The sequence below is a fragment of the Mauremys mutica genome, chromosome 1, assembly GCF_020497125.1.
Source record: "Mauremys mutica isolate MM-2020 ecotype Southern chromosome 1, ASM2049712v1, whole genome shotgun sequence".
NCBI classification, from domain to species: Eukaryota; Metazoa; Chordata; order Testudines; family Geoemydidae; genus Mauremys; species Mauremys mutica.
Genome location: NC_059072.1, coordinates 320753814 through 320768795, shown reverse-complemented (window position 1 = coordinate 320768795; position 14982 = coordinate 320753814). Strand labels below are relative to the sequence as shown.

At 46.7% G+C, this 14982-nt stretch overlaps 1 protein-coding gene across 2 annotated transcripts in view; it reads left to right on the top strand.

Moving 5' to 3' along the window:
- Nucleotides 1-8379: 8379 nt before the first annotated feature.
- Nucleotides 8380-14982, top strand: part of CDK8 (cyclin dependent kinase 8) — a 163465-nt gene continuing 156862 nt past the window's right edge. Inside the window, exon 1 of one of the 2 annotated variants that reach the window (XM_045017240.1) lies at nt 8380-8858. In XM_045017240.1, coding sequence (XP_044873175.1) covers nt 8731-8858 — 128 coding nt within the window. In that variant the 5' untranslated portion in view covers nt 8380-8730. The remainder of the gene's footprint in view (nt 8859-14982) is intronic. The other variant, XM_045017237.1, reaches the window with a different exon arrangement.

Here is a 14982-nt window from a genome sequence, read left to right as displayed (position 1 = left end):
CCGTCCTCGTGGCCAGGTAAGTCGACCTAAGATACGCAACTTTGGCGTATCTTAGGTCAACCCCCCTGCTAGAGTAGTCCTGGGCTTAGAGGAAATTTGTGAGTTGACAGCCTTTCACCATGTTTTCATGAGACAGGTGAAAAATGCCCCAAAAGTCACTGGAGTTGCAATAAAAACTGAGTTGGTACTACTGCATTGTCCAGAGCTGCTACAGCTCTGACGCACCAGCCAGCTGGTGCAGGCAGACCTCTGCGTTATTCCCACTGGTGCTGGGGATATGGTGGGAAATCAATGTCATTGTACAATTAGGTTCTATGCTGTTAGGCTACAGTCTTGGAAGGTGAATTATTTTTGCCCATGTGATGCCACAATGAAGTTAGTGGGGTGTGCCAAGGCACAGGAGTTTGAGCATGTGGAATTGATTGAAGGTTGGGATTTTAGCATTTTGGACCATACAGTCTGATTCTGTCTCTTCACCTTTTGGACTTCTGACTTTTCTGCCTTTTGTTTCTCTTCCTTCCCCACAATCTGTCTTCTATTTCAGGGGTTCTCAACCTTTTTTCTTTCTGAGTCCCCCCCGCCCCCAACATGCTACAAAAACTCCAGGGCCCTGGGGAGGGTGGGGGCCTCAGGCATAGGTGTAGGTGACTTCTATTTTGGGTGGGCAGGGGCCAGCAGGGGTTGAGCCAGCTCTGCACGGCAGGTCCGGGGCTGGAGGTCACCTCCCCACCTACTCACCTCAGCAGGCCACCTGCCTGTCTGGGTTGGAGGGGTGTGTGTGTGCAACCAAAATTATAAATCAAAGGTGGGGGGGGGGGCTCAGGATGCAGAGAGGGAGTAACTAGGGGCTGTGTGAGGGCAAAGGGGTAGCTCAGGGTGCAGGGAGGGCGTAGCAAGGTACTGTATGCAGGGGAGTAGCTCAGGGTGCAGGCAGGGGCAGCTCTGTTTTTTGCCACCCCATGCACAGCAGTCAGGCAGCCTTTGGCGGTGTTTCTGTTGGAAGTCTGCCCCGGTCACGTGGATTCTGTGGGAGGTCCGCCGGTCTCACACCTTCAGCATACCCGCCTCCGAATTACCACCGAAACCACAGGACTGGCGAACCTCCAGCAGAAACGCAACCCTCACAGTGACTGGCGGGCCGCCCCCCACGGCTTGCTGCCCCAAGCACGTGCGTGCTGTGCTGGTGCCTGGAGCCGCCCCTGGGTGCAAGGATGGGAATAGCTAGGGGCTGTGTGCCGGGAGGGCTCCCCCTGAAGCAGCTGCTCTGAAGGGCTCTGCCAGCCACAGAGCTGGGTCCCCCACCCAGACAGCTTTTACCGGCTGTGGGAGCAAAGGGGGCTGGGAGCTGAGGATGCTGCGTGATGGCCAATTAATAGGGAAATAGGGCTCCCTGTTAGAAGACAGACTCTGGGATTAGTTTATTCTCTTGTGGGATAACTACTGAGTTACAAAAATAGAGGAAATGGTATCCCTTATGAAACTTGTCAATTCCTAGTTAGTTTCGCTTTTTGCTTCCTATGCACAGGCACAGAGCTACCTAAACTTTTTCATAGTGGGGACTATTCTTTGCATTGAGGCCATCTCATAGATCACTTCTCCTCCCACCAAGGGAATCTGTCAGCAAATTGGTTGTGGAACCTTCATAGTTGATTGCGATGCTGGCAGATCAGGTGCCAGCTCTTGCCAAAGCTGTAGGAGTCAGCTGAGCACTGACAAATTCATAGCTGAATACCAGCCCAGCCCACCTGCATGTAAGTATTGTTCAAGATAGGTATTGTACTTATAAGAGTGTATTGAGCATTTAGACTCTATGGAATGCTTGTAAGTTGCTGCATGCATTAATTTCACTTGTAATCTCTATCATATGCTATAAGGTGATATGTAAGTTTTGCTTTATATCTATAAAAATGCTTGCCCTGTGAATCCAGTCAGGAGGAATGGTCCTCTGCCCATCAAGGAGGACTCTCAAAATTAAATGGGCCATTGTGGAACATCACTAAACAAAGACTTGGTTAACGGCCCTCTCACACCCATGAAGGTTCTACTTGCAAGAAAGCTCATCTCATCAGCTTGAATGCTGGGAAAAGGGGATAAATCAGGGACAAAAGAGAATTTTTTCTTTGCTGTTTGGACTCTCATGGGGCTGGGACTGTGGAATAGAAGCAGAGATCCCTAGGATCAACCTGGGGTTAGTCCTATAGATATTCAGTGCTAACAGATTACTACAATTCTGTCACCTTTCTAAACCATAGACTGTAACTAATTTGTGTATACACATTGCCTGTTAACCTGTAAATAACACTAAGTTCTTCTTTCTAGTTTACTAAACTAACTAAGGATTTATTATAGGATTGGCTACAAATGATGTCTTTGGTGTGAGTTCTGTGGTACAAATTGAGCTGGTCTCTTGGGACTGGAAGAAACCTGAATCTTTGATGTCTAGCATCAACTATCACTAGGTCCAGCTTGCCTGGGTGGAAAAATAGACTGGAATGCCCAAGGGGACTATCTGTGACTCCATGGTAAGACTAGTACAGTGCTTCAGGAATTCACATTTGTTACTGGGTTAGTGAAATCTAGTTATAGAACATACCATGTGTTTGGGGTATGTGCCCTGCTATTTAACAGTCTGCCCTGAGGTAGGCACTCACAATCCCTAACCAGTCCAGACAGCACGACACATTTCCCCTCTCACCAAGGGAATCTACTGGGCAGCAGATGGGATGTGGCACTTCATAGATCATATTTATTTTCTTCACCACATTCAATAGCAATTTGCCACCCTCTCACAATTTCCTGCACCTGTAGACAAACCAAAATGTATCATTCATGAGAATCAATTTTCCATCCAGAATAAAAATCAATGTACCTGCCTCAACATACATAATCAGTCCATTTTCTCCCAGTGTGACTCAATTCTACTTGAAATTCATTACCATCATCAGTTTTTCCACACATCAATTTCCCTTAGTCAAATCAAAATGTCTCCTTCCCTCAAACCCCCTCCTGGCAGTTGCTCCTCCAGAAGATGGGAAAGGTATGTTAGAAGGGTACAGTGAAGAAGTGTGAAGTGTTCCTGGATCTGTCCTGCTTCCTCTCCTTACACAAAACTCACATTGAAAAGAAAGCTACTAAGAAAATTTGTTTGGTTATCATAGTTCTATCCCCAAATTTACTGCACAATTTTAAATTAATTTCTTAATCAGACTGATCTCTCCAACAATACAGGAAAATTATTTACAGTATTATCTTCCAATACGCATATGTTGTTTTAGTTATTAACAGAATTGTAGCTGTGCTGGTCCCAGAGTATTAGAGACAAAGTGGGTGAGGTAGTGCCTCTATTGGGCCAGTTTCTGTTGGTGAGAGAAACAAGCTTTTGGGCTTACTCAAAACTCTTCAGGTCACTGAAGAACTTTCAGGCTCTGAAGAGCTCTGTGTAAGCACAAAAGCTTGTCTCTCTCCCCAACATAAACTGAGCCAATAAGACACTGTCACCCACTTTCCCTCTCTAATACAGCCATACTCATATTTACTGTAATGATATTTTCCACAATATAGTACTTTACAGTAGAGCCTTGATTTTTAATTATTATGAACAACCAGTTACACTAACCATTTTTCCTGATTTGGAAAAAAGTCACCTAATGAAAGTTGATGAAAAACAGACATCCACTTCCCATTGCAATGCCTTCAGTGCATTGAAGATCACTGAAGTTCCAGAAAGTGATAGAGAGCAGCATACTGCAATGTATATGCCATGCCCGTTGTAATTTTGAGATGTTCAATTTTATGAACTTCTCAATCCCCAATTAGTTTGTAAAATAGGGGTTCTACGGCACTTGGAAAAATAAGTAGTCTATAGAGGGCAGCAAAACTCAGATAATTATGGAGTTGTTCTAGTAACTGTAGATAGATGCTGTAACTGCAAGCCAGTTGATTTCACCCATGCCTCAGAAGGGCAGGGCATGGGCAGGGCAAGGATGCTTGGTTTTCTGGGAGTAGAAAGTTAACCCTACACTTAATGTGAAGCAGCTGATGAAGACAAGAATCAAAAACATCAATCTGATATGAAGTGCAATATCTTCCATATACCACCAAATAAGTAGAGTGAATTGATCTACTGAGGGCCCTCAGCTTCCACTGATGTCAGTAGGAGTGGAGCATGTGCAGCACCTTGTAGGATTGGTGCTTAATCACTTAAGGCGAGATTGTGTATTTACTCACATGAGTAGTCCCACTAACTTCAATAGGACTACTTTTATGAGTAGCTGCTTATCAATGTAAGCAGCACACAATTTAGTCCAGGGATAGTCACAGGTGAATCATGGGCTAAATCCAGACTGCCAGCGGCTTTCAAACAGACCCTGAAATCTTTTTTATTACCTTTTTTTTTTAATTTTCCCTGGAGTCTGGACCTTGACAAAAACTAATTGACTACCCATGATCTAGTCCTTATGTATTTATCACTACAAAGTCAGCAGAACACTCTAGTAAAGAGAGTAGAGAGCATGGGAAGAGACACTGGATACGGTATAGGGTTCACTGTGCTGTTAAACTTATTAAATAATTAAACTTAAAAATGCTTAATTTAATGTGAGAGGAAGGAGATGTGGATTATATTCCCAGTCCTGCCACTGGCTTGCCATTTGACTTGATTTACTTTGCACCCAGATAATTAGCATGGTAAATATTTGAAAGCCAGAGAGATGGGCAAATCTTTACAGCCACCTCTGGTACACGCAGGGGTGGGCAAACCTTTTGGCCCAAGGGCCACATCTAGGAATAGAAATTGTATGGCAAGCCATAAATGCTCACAAAATTGGGGTTGGAGTGTGGGAGGGGGTCAGGCTCTGAGTTGAGGCCAGATATGAGGAGCTCAGGGTGTGGGAGGGAGCTCCAGGCTGGGGCAGGAGGAGTAGGTGCAGGCTCTGGCTGGGGATGCAGGCTCTGGGGTGGGGCTGGGGATGAGGAGTTTGGAGTGTAGGAAGGTGCTCTGGGCTGGGACCAAGGGTTTGGAGGGTGGGAGGGGGATCAGGGCAGGGGGTGGGGTGCAGGGAGAGGCTCAGGGGTGCAGGCTCCGGGCAGCGCTTACCTCAAGCTGCTCCCAGAAGCAGCAGCCATGTCCCCACTCTGGCTCCTACGTGGAGCTACGGCCAGGCAGCTCTGTGAGCTGCCCCATCTGCAGGCACTGTCCCTGCAGCTCCCATTGGCTGCAGTTCCTAGCCAGTGGGAGCTCCGGGGATGGTGCTTGGGGCAGGTACAGCATGCAGAGCAGAGCCCCTGACTGTCCCTACACATAGGAGCCACAGCAGGGCCATGCTGCTGCTTCCAGAAGTGGCGTGGAGCGGCCCCCGACCCTGCTCCCCTGCTGGAGTGGGGCAAGTCCCAGACCCTGCTCCCTAGCGGGAGCTCAAGGGCCAGCTTAAAACAGCTGGCGGGCTGGATCAGGCCATCATTTGCCCACCCCTGCCTTAAAGTCTATGAGAAGCAGTGCTTTTTTTTTATGCAATGTCACAGGGTGTACCTGTCTTATCACACCTCTTCTTGCCAAGTGTGGCACTGCAGTTGCTTCTTGTTTCAGTACTTCTGACTGACTTCAGTAGTGTAGACATAGCTGGAGTTGCATAGCATAAGTTGACTTATGCTATGTGAATACCTTAGGTCAAGTTACCACAGGGTCTCGACTGTGGGGGGTCGACAGGAGAAACTCTCCTGTCAACTTACCTTACTCTTCTCATTGGGGTAGAGTACAGGGATTGACTGGACAGCGATCTGCTGTCAATTTGGCAGGTCTTCACCAGACCCACTAAATCGACCTCCGGATCAACTGTGCTGATGTGAGCTCTCAATGTAGTAACATCTTCAGTAAAGTGCTACACTGGTGCAGCTGTGCTGCTGCAGCTTTTTAAGTGTAGAGCTGCCCTAACTCTTGTCTCCTTTCACAGCTCCTTAGTTTTCAGAAACCCATCTTTGTGTGGATAACTTAAAAATCAAGGATTTCAAAAGGTTCCAGAAAATCTAGTGATTTTTTTTTAAGAAGGATGGACTCCAGTAGTGTCTAATTGATTTTTGTTTTTAACTCTTGAGTTACATACTTCAAAATGCATTATAACCCACACAGTACACTAAACATGAAATGTGGGGGAACAGTATTATATGCATGACCAGTAGAAATGCCAGAAGAGTGGCTAGTCTAGTTCTAGTACCTATTTGCCACATTCTGATATCATTACTGAATTTACATAGCATCTCATTCTACTGGCTTTGACGGGATTATTTGTGAAGTAAATTTCTATTCAGCATGAGTAAAGGAATTGGGAAATGGCCCTTCATTGGCCGAAAAGGCACAGATTTACCATTAAGCATACTCAGGGCTGTCCTTACCCATACGCAAAGTACGCAGTTGCGTAGGGCACCAAATTTCCTGGTGCTCTGCACAGCTGTGTGCTGCTCCAGCCCCTGCTCCGCCTCTTCCCTCTGGCCTCTGCCACTCCATCCCTTCCCCAAAGCCCACACCCTGCTCCATCTCTTCCCATCCCGAGGACTGCAGCAGGGCTGAGCCTGCACTTACCAGTGGCGGGAAGTGCAGCAGCCCGGCCCCAGCTGTGCGGCCGGTGAGTGCTGGGAGGTGGTTCCCCCCTGCAGAATAGCTGGGGACGGCCCTGAGCATACTGCTGCATTTTTTGGTTGAAACCATAGAGACTGTGGTCCAAATTTACCTATGCATTTACATATAGGGGTTGTCTTCACTAAAAAACTTAGGTTGTGTTAGAATACAACCTTGAGGAATTGTATGAATGAAAATGTTAAATGTGACTTCATGGTTAATATAGACAGTAACTGTCTTGTTTGACATCTTCCCAGCTGGTCCAGGGTAGATAACCATAACTAAGCTGACAATGTTAAATATGATATCATGCTAGTTAAGATGACTCCTCAAAGTTGTGCTCTAACACAATCTAATTTTGCAGTGAAGACAAGTCCTTAGAGCCCAATCCTGCACATAACATAATTCATGGGCAGTCCTATTGTCCCTAGCCTGCAGTGCTCCTCCAATTCCTTACAGACCCTGCCCCAAACCTTAAAGGGAGGCAAACTAGGAAAGGCCCCACCCACCAAATCCCACAGTATCCACAAACCTGAATCTGCAGACCACCTTCCCCATATCTAAGGCCCCATAGACGCTGCCTTGCAGATCACAGCTCCCAATAAAAATGGGGTGTGCATGTGGGCATTACTGTCCAGCCCACTCTCCATTGGCCTGGGTTCTGCCAGAGGAGTGCTGTGCCCCACATGTCATGGCCCAGTGAGTCACAACAGGCTGCCAGGCCAGCAAGGACCTGCTGACTATGACTCCTACACTCCAATGCTTGATTACACTCTCAAGACTTCAGCGCACTACCTACATGTCTGAGACACTTTGAGCTTGGCTCTTAGTCTACAGCCTTAAGCGTGCAGCACCTCACTGTGACCCACCTTCCAAACTACAGCCTCTGGCATGCACACCTGACCATGAACCCTTCCCCCTGTAAGCTACAGTCCTCATCTCCCAGCGTGCAGGGCCCCACCCTCCAAAATACAGTCACCAGTGTACAGCACCTCACTACAACCCCCCTTTAGAATCATAGACAATTAGGGTTGGATGAAACCTCAGAAGGTCATCTAGTCCAATCCCCCATCTCAAAACAGGCCCAACGCCAACTAAATCATCCCAGCCAGGGCTTTGTCAAGACGAGCCTTAAAAACCTCTAAGGATGGAGATTCCACCACCTCCCTAGGTAACCCATTCCAGTACTCCACCACCCTCCTAGTGAAATAATGTTTCCTAATATCCAACCTAGACCTCCCCCACTGCAACTTGAGACCATTGCTCCTTGTTCTGTCATCTGCCCCCACTGAGAACAGCTGAGCTCCATCCTCTTTGGAACCCCCCCTCAGGTAATTGAAGGCTGCTATCAAATCCACCCTTACTCTTCTCTAGACTGAAAAATCCCAGTTCCCTCAGCCTCTCTTCATAAATCAAGTGCCCCAGCCCCCGAATCATTTTTGTTGCCCTTTGCTGGACTCTCCAATTTGTCCACATCCTTTCTGCGGTGGGGGCAAAACTGGACACAATACTCCAGCTGTGACCTCACCCCTGCCATTCCAAACTACAGCCCCACCATGCAGTGCTCCACTGCCACTGCTCTCCAAAATAAGGCCCCAGCACTACACATTGATCTGCCCTGGCTCCTCCCCACTCCAATTACGTCTCCTGGTATAACCCCACCCCCTACAACTCCCAGCATGTGAAGCGAGGCATTTAACAAATTCTGTACTACAACTCCCAGCATGCAAACCCCCTCCTCCACCCGCCCCCCCCGGCGCAATGCATGCCGGGCCCGGAGCTGGACTGGGCGCTCTCAGCCGGCTAGATTCCACGTGGTGCGTTAGTCGCTGCTGCTGGGGAGGTGTCGCTGTCGCTGTGAGAGCGGCTTGCGACGCTTTTTCAACAGTGCGGTGAAGCCGGGCTGCCGTATTCCGGGTGAAATACCGGCTGTTGTGCCGTTGCCTGGCTGAGGCGGGGAGGGAGCGGCAGGAGACGGGGCCAGAGAGGGGAAGGAGCAGCCCTCACGCCCGCCGGCTTCCCCCTGGATGGTCCGTATCGCTGGTGCGGGGCCTCCTCCTCCCTGGTCCCGGCGGCGCGGCGGGCTGTGAGGCGGCCGGTCCCGGCGGCGGGCGCTGAAGATGGACTATGACTTCAAGGTGAAGCTGACCGGGGAGCGGGAGCGGGTGGAGGACCTGTTCGAGTACGAGGGCTGCAAGGTGGGGAGAGGCACCTACGGGCACGTCTACAAAGCCAAGCGGAAAGACGGGTGAGTGAGGAGGGGGCTCCCCGTGGGTCAGCCCCGGCCCCCTGGTTCGTGTCATTCCCCCGGGCCGTGCCTGCCGCCCCCAGCCCGCCTCCCTGCCCCGGCCCTGATGCCTTATTAACTCCCGGCCTTTTGCCCTGTGTCTGCGTCCTGCCCCGTCCTTTCTGTCGGATTACCCCCCTCCCCGCCACATCGTCTGCGTCTGCCCCGCTCCTGCTGCCGTGTTACCTCCCCCCCTCCCCCCTGTGTCTGCGCCCTGCCCCGGCCCTGCTGCCTCATTGATCCCCTCCCCGCCACATCGTCTGCGTCCTGCCCCGCTCCTGCTGCCGTGTTACCTTCCCCCCTCCCCCCTGTGTCTGCGCCCTGCCCCGTCCTTTCTGTCGGATTACCCCCCTCCCCGCCACATCGTCTGCGTCCTGCCCCGCTCCTGCTGCCGTGTTACCTCCCCCCTCCCCCCTGTGTCTGCGCCCTGCCCCGTCCTTTCTGCCGGATTACCCCCCTCCCCGCCACATCGTCTGCGTCCTGCCCCGCTCCTGCTGCCGTGTTACCTCCCCCCCCCTGTGTCTGCGCCCTGCCCCGGCCCTGCTGCCTCATTGACCCCCGCCACATCGTCTGCGTCCTGCCCCGCTCCTGCTGCCGTGTTACCTCCCGCCCTGTTTCTGCGCACTGCCCTGGCCTTGCTGTCGTATTACCCCTCCGCGTCTCCGGCCTGCCGCCTCATTGACCCCCCGCCACATTCTTGTGCCTTGTCTCGTCCCTGCTGCCATATTATCCCCCCGCTGCCATCTCCCCAGTGTCTGTGCCCTGCCTCGTTCCTGTTGCCTCATTGACCCCTGCCACCTCTCCTGTGTCTGTGCCTTTCCCCATCTCTGCTGCTGTATTATTCCCCGCCACCTCTTGTGTGTCTGGAGCCTACCCCCGTCCTTCCTGCCTCATTGCCCCCCTTGTCATCCCATGTGTCTGCACCCTGCCTCTGTCACTCCTGCCTCATTGTCTCCTGTCACCTCCCCGTCCCTGTACTGGCTACCTCACCCCCACCCCCATCACCTTCCCCTGGCTATGTCAGTGCCCTGCTTCATTGCCCCCCCTTCCATCTGTGTCCTGTCCGAGTCCCATGTTGCCTTTCTGCCCCCAGTTCATTGGACTCCAGTCCAGCTCCCTGAGCTGTGCCCTTCCATACACTGTCCTATCACATTTTGCTCCTCTATACCCTTTCCTCCACTGCCTCCAGCCCATGCTGCCTCACTGTCCCCGTCATATTGTCCCTCACACCGATATTCCCCCATGACTTCCATATCCAGTAGCCCTCTGTTTGTGTGCCCTATCCCCTCTTCTCTGCCTTGCACCCTTAATATTGTTTCCCCTTGCTCTGTCCCTCTGTGGCTGTATCTCTTTCCTTTAGCCTTAACCATCTCCTTGTTCCTTACTCTGTTTGTCTCGATCTGTCATTGTTAGGAACAGTCACAGATGAAAATAGACTTTCTCCTAACCTTAATGCAGGTGTCTCATGTTAGTACTAGCAGCTTTTGAGTGGAAAATCTTCTTTGGGTGAAAAAAAATCCATATAAACTTTAAGGTCTTTACTTCCGGGTAAATGGCTGTATATTAGAAAAGCCTTAGTCTGCCACCATCTTTTTTGCGGGATTGGATTTAATTTTCATGGTGGGATTGTGTCTGATTTATTATTGCTAGTCACCATTTTGAGTGTTTTTGCTGGTTGCTCCTATGATTGAAATCTTAGTCTTTGAAGGGTTTTAAAACATTTTTGAAGATCTATTTTTATGGCCAATTCATAGTACAGTTTTTGGGAGATGGAGGTACAGGAAAATGGAGTGATCTGTAAAAAAAAAATTGTTGAAAGAATACATATGGCAAACTATCATTTAGATTTATTAATCCATAGCAAAACAACACTTTTCAATAGCACAGCAGTAGGAAGTGGGGAGCAGGAGATATGGGAACTGCAGAGCTCAGTATTCTCACTGTTCCCCTAAATTTTAGCAATGTTTGGGTTGTTCCCTTTATCTTAATTCTCATCTCTGATTTTCTCTTTCCCTTCCTCCACCACCTTGGGATAACTTTATTAGTCTGTCACTGGTAATTTTCCCATGAATATTATGATGGTGCATTTTAACCATTTAAAGTGGCAATGTTTTTATATTCAATAAACTAATTGATAAAAAACTTGCTTGCCAGTTATGGGTGAAAATTTATTAGGCTTGGTTTTATGTACTTGTATCCTCATCTGAATGCTAATGTCATTTAGGGTGACCAGAGAGCAAGTGTGAAAAATCGGGACGAGGGTGAGGGGTAATTGGCACCTATATAAGAAAAAGCCCCAAATATCAGGACTGTCCCTATAAAATTGGGACATCTGGTCACCCTAATATCATTATTACATAGAGAACTTTATGTAAAGGGAAACTGCTTACTCTCTTTAATATTTAATTTTAAAGAGAATTTTAAGCATGCTTAAAACGACCTTGGCATAATCATTACAGTATCTGTTTTGTTTTCTGGTGTGGACCACCTAATACGTTGGTTATTTATTTATTTTTTAGATTAAAAGTCTGATCCTGCAACTCCATATTACTCGCAAAAACAATCCTTTCTTGTGGCATTTGTCTTACTGGACTTTGGAAATAGAGTCTGATCCTCCTGACCCTTATGTCCCTAATCCTCTAAATGTGCACTTGCTTAATGTTACTAAGATGAGTAACTATTGACTTCAGTAAAATTAAGCATTAGAGCCTAGGAATACGTGGTGAAAATTTTACTAGACGATGATTTGGAAACATTCAAATCCAGAAACAATGTAAAATCTTGACAGCTGTAGTGGAAATATAGGTGAAAATTATTTAACAAAGTTTTAATGAAGTGCTGTTCCACTGTGGATGAGAGGAAAGCAGTGGATGTGCTATTTCTGGACTTTAGCAAAGCTTTTGATACAGTCTCCCACAGTATTCTTGCCAGCAAGTTAAAGAAGTATGGGCTGGATGAATGGACGGTAAGGTGGATAGAAAACTGGCTAGATGGTCGGGCTCAACGGGTAGTGATCAATGGTTCCATGTCTAGTTGGCAGCCGGTATCAAGTGGAGTGCCCCAAGGATTGGTGCTGGAGCCGGTTTTGTTCAATATCTTCTTTAACGATCTGGAGGATGGTGTGGACTGCACCCTTAGCAAGTTTGCAGATGACACTAAACTGGGAGGAGTGGTTGATACGCTGGAGGGTAGGGATAGGATACAGAGGGACCTAGACAAATTAGAGGATTGGGCCAAAAGAAATATGATGAGGTTCAACAAGGACAAGTGCAGAGTCCTGCACTTAGGAGGGAAGAATCCCATGCACTGCTACAGACTAGGGACCGAATGGCTGGGCAGCAGTTCTGCAGAAAAGGACCTAGGGGTTACGGTGGACGAAAAGCTGAATATGAGTCAACAGTGTGCTCTTGTTGCCAAGAAGGCTAATGGCATTTTGGGTTGTATAAGTAGGGGCATTTCCAGCAGATCGAGGGATGTGATCATTCCCCTCTATTCAGCACTGGTGAGGCCTCATTTGGAGTACTGTGTCCAGTTTTGGGCCCCACACTACAAGAAGGATGTGGATAAATTGGAGAGAGTCCAGCGGAGGGCAACAAAAATGATTAGGGGGCTGGAGCACATGACTTATGAGGAGAGGCTGAGGGAACTGGGATTGTTTAGTCTGCAGAAGAGAAGAATGAGGGGGTGATTTGATAGCTGCTTTCAACTACCTGAAAGGGGGTTCCAAAGAGGATGGATCTAGACTGTTCTCAGTGGTAGAAGATGACAGAACAAGGAGTAATGGTCTCAAGTTGCAGAGGGGGAGGTTTAGGTTGGACATTAGGAAAAACTTTTTCACTAGTAGGGTGGTGAAGCACTGGAATGGGTTACCTAGGGAGGTGGTGGAATCTCCTTCCTTAGAGGTTTTTAAGGTCAGGCTTGACAAAGCCCTGGCTGGGATGATTTAGTTGGGTTTGGCCCTGCTTTGAGCAGGGGGTTGGACTAGATGACCTCCTGAGGTCCCTTCCAACCCTGAGATTCTATGTTTTGGGTATGTATTGTTTAGCAAACATTTCTCACGTTGGTGGTGTGTGTTCTTTTCATTGATATTTTCAAAAGGAATGCCAGTCTGTAGCCTCAAGAACAGAGCCTCTGGTGTTGAAGGGTAATTGTAACTAGCTTCTATGTTTACTTTGGAATTTTTTTTGTAGTCTTTAAGGATATTGGACCTCTGCAGTGATAGGAAATTTAAAATTTGATACTATTTGTGATACATGTTTTAAAAGTAGTATTTTCAGCAGAATCATCAGTCTGTGTGATGACATTTAAGAGATTACTGTCTGGAGTTACTGCTGGCTGTAATATCGTTTGTCTAATTACATTTGTCCTGAAATATGACTCAGAATAAATGTGCATTTAAAAAAAAAAGTCTAGCTAATTTTATTCAAACATGATCTTTAAAAGAGGATTTTCTTCGTGACTGTTTATACTTTGAAATTCTCAGTCCTCAGAAGAAAAATATAAAGGTATTTGACGTATTGCTTTATACATTTTTCTACCTTGTTCTATTGCTGCCTTTTTTCTTTTCTTTCCTCCCTTCTCCCTCTCAAAAAAAAAAAAAAAAAAAAAAGCACCTTTGAAGTGGCTCATTGATTTGGTTTAGTTGCCTATCACATGGTACAATTATAAATATTCAAACCAATGTGTAATCGGTGTTCTTCTTTGCTGGGATTCGGGAGAGGCAGGGATTAATTTAAATATGAAATATGACTTTTGTTGTATTAACTTAATAAAAGGAACATTGTTTTACTGGCATAAATGTGCAATTGTAAGAATCTCAGTATTTTTAACTCTGGGCATTTTCTGAAACTAAGAAAACTAAATATTTGGGAACAGATTTTTTTTTAGATGTCTTAAGTTCTCTGCATATGGATGCCCAGTATTTTCACGAGTAAGTACTTTATAAAAACAGCATGAACACATTAAACAGAACTAATTTTAATAAGCCAACATATGATACTATACATTTGAAGGCTCTGGCTGGATTTTTTTACATCAGTCTGGTAGTAGCAATAATGATCTGTTATATTTAGGGCACCTTTCTTCTAAAATGCTATGACAGTTGCTTCACCAATCATTCTCACTGACCGCTTTCACAGTCACCTCTGAGGTGAAATATAACGGTTTAAACAGGAATATATCTCAACCATAGGAAAGGAATTATAAAATAAAAATCTAGTTGGATCTAGGATCTGGGTCAAGGGAATATTTTTTTTGGTAGGCAGAATGTAATAACCTTGGTGTCCTAACGAAATGCTGAACTTTTCTACTCTCTGAAAAGTGTCATGGGCTCTCTAGTGACTTGATAAGGTCATGTTAGGTTTTATGCCACATCCCAGAGACAGCTACTCTAGCTGTGCTTTGCCCTCTGGTATAATGTATGAGGGCTTTTGTTCAGGACTGAGTCAGTCAAGAGATTATCATTTACCGAATCACCAGCATCTAATTCCATGGAGGTTTGTTACATAAGTACTGACACAACCTGAACCTGCTTAGTTTGAGATCATCTGAATAACAGTCTATGGTGGTACAGCCAGAATTCCAAATATGACATGGAATCCATTGTCTGCTGCAAAATTGTATTCAGAATTTAAATGTTTCATATTAAAAAATAAGTTTGCAGCCTTCATGGCTGCAAGGAATCTTCTGAATATAAACCAAAACAGGGTTGTCTTCCTGAATTTTTGAAGCTACAAACAGTTGCAAGGCAAGTGTGAACTGTCCCAATTATGTTTTTGTTAACTCTGAAATCCAGTGATAACAATTCAAATGTAAATATTAATTGTTTCTCTAAGACATTAGCAGAAATATCAAAATAACATGTTATTTGTAACTGTTTAAATTACAAATATTGGGATGGGAGGCATGGGGGCATTTGATTGCTAAATTGGGGATCAAACTTCAAGACACCAAAATTTTAAACTTCATAAATTAGGTATAATCTGGTACGAAGTACATAGGGTCCTCCTTTTCCAAAAGTGTTCCTAGTTCCTAATAAACCTAAATCCCTCCTCCAAACACCATCATCTCATCCACACATTGAGAG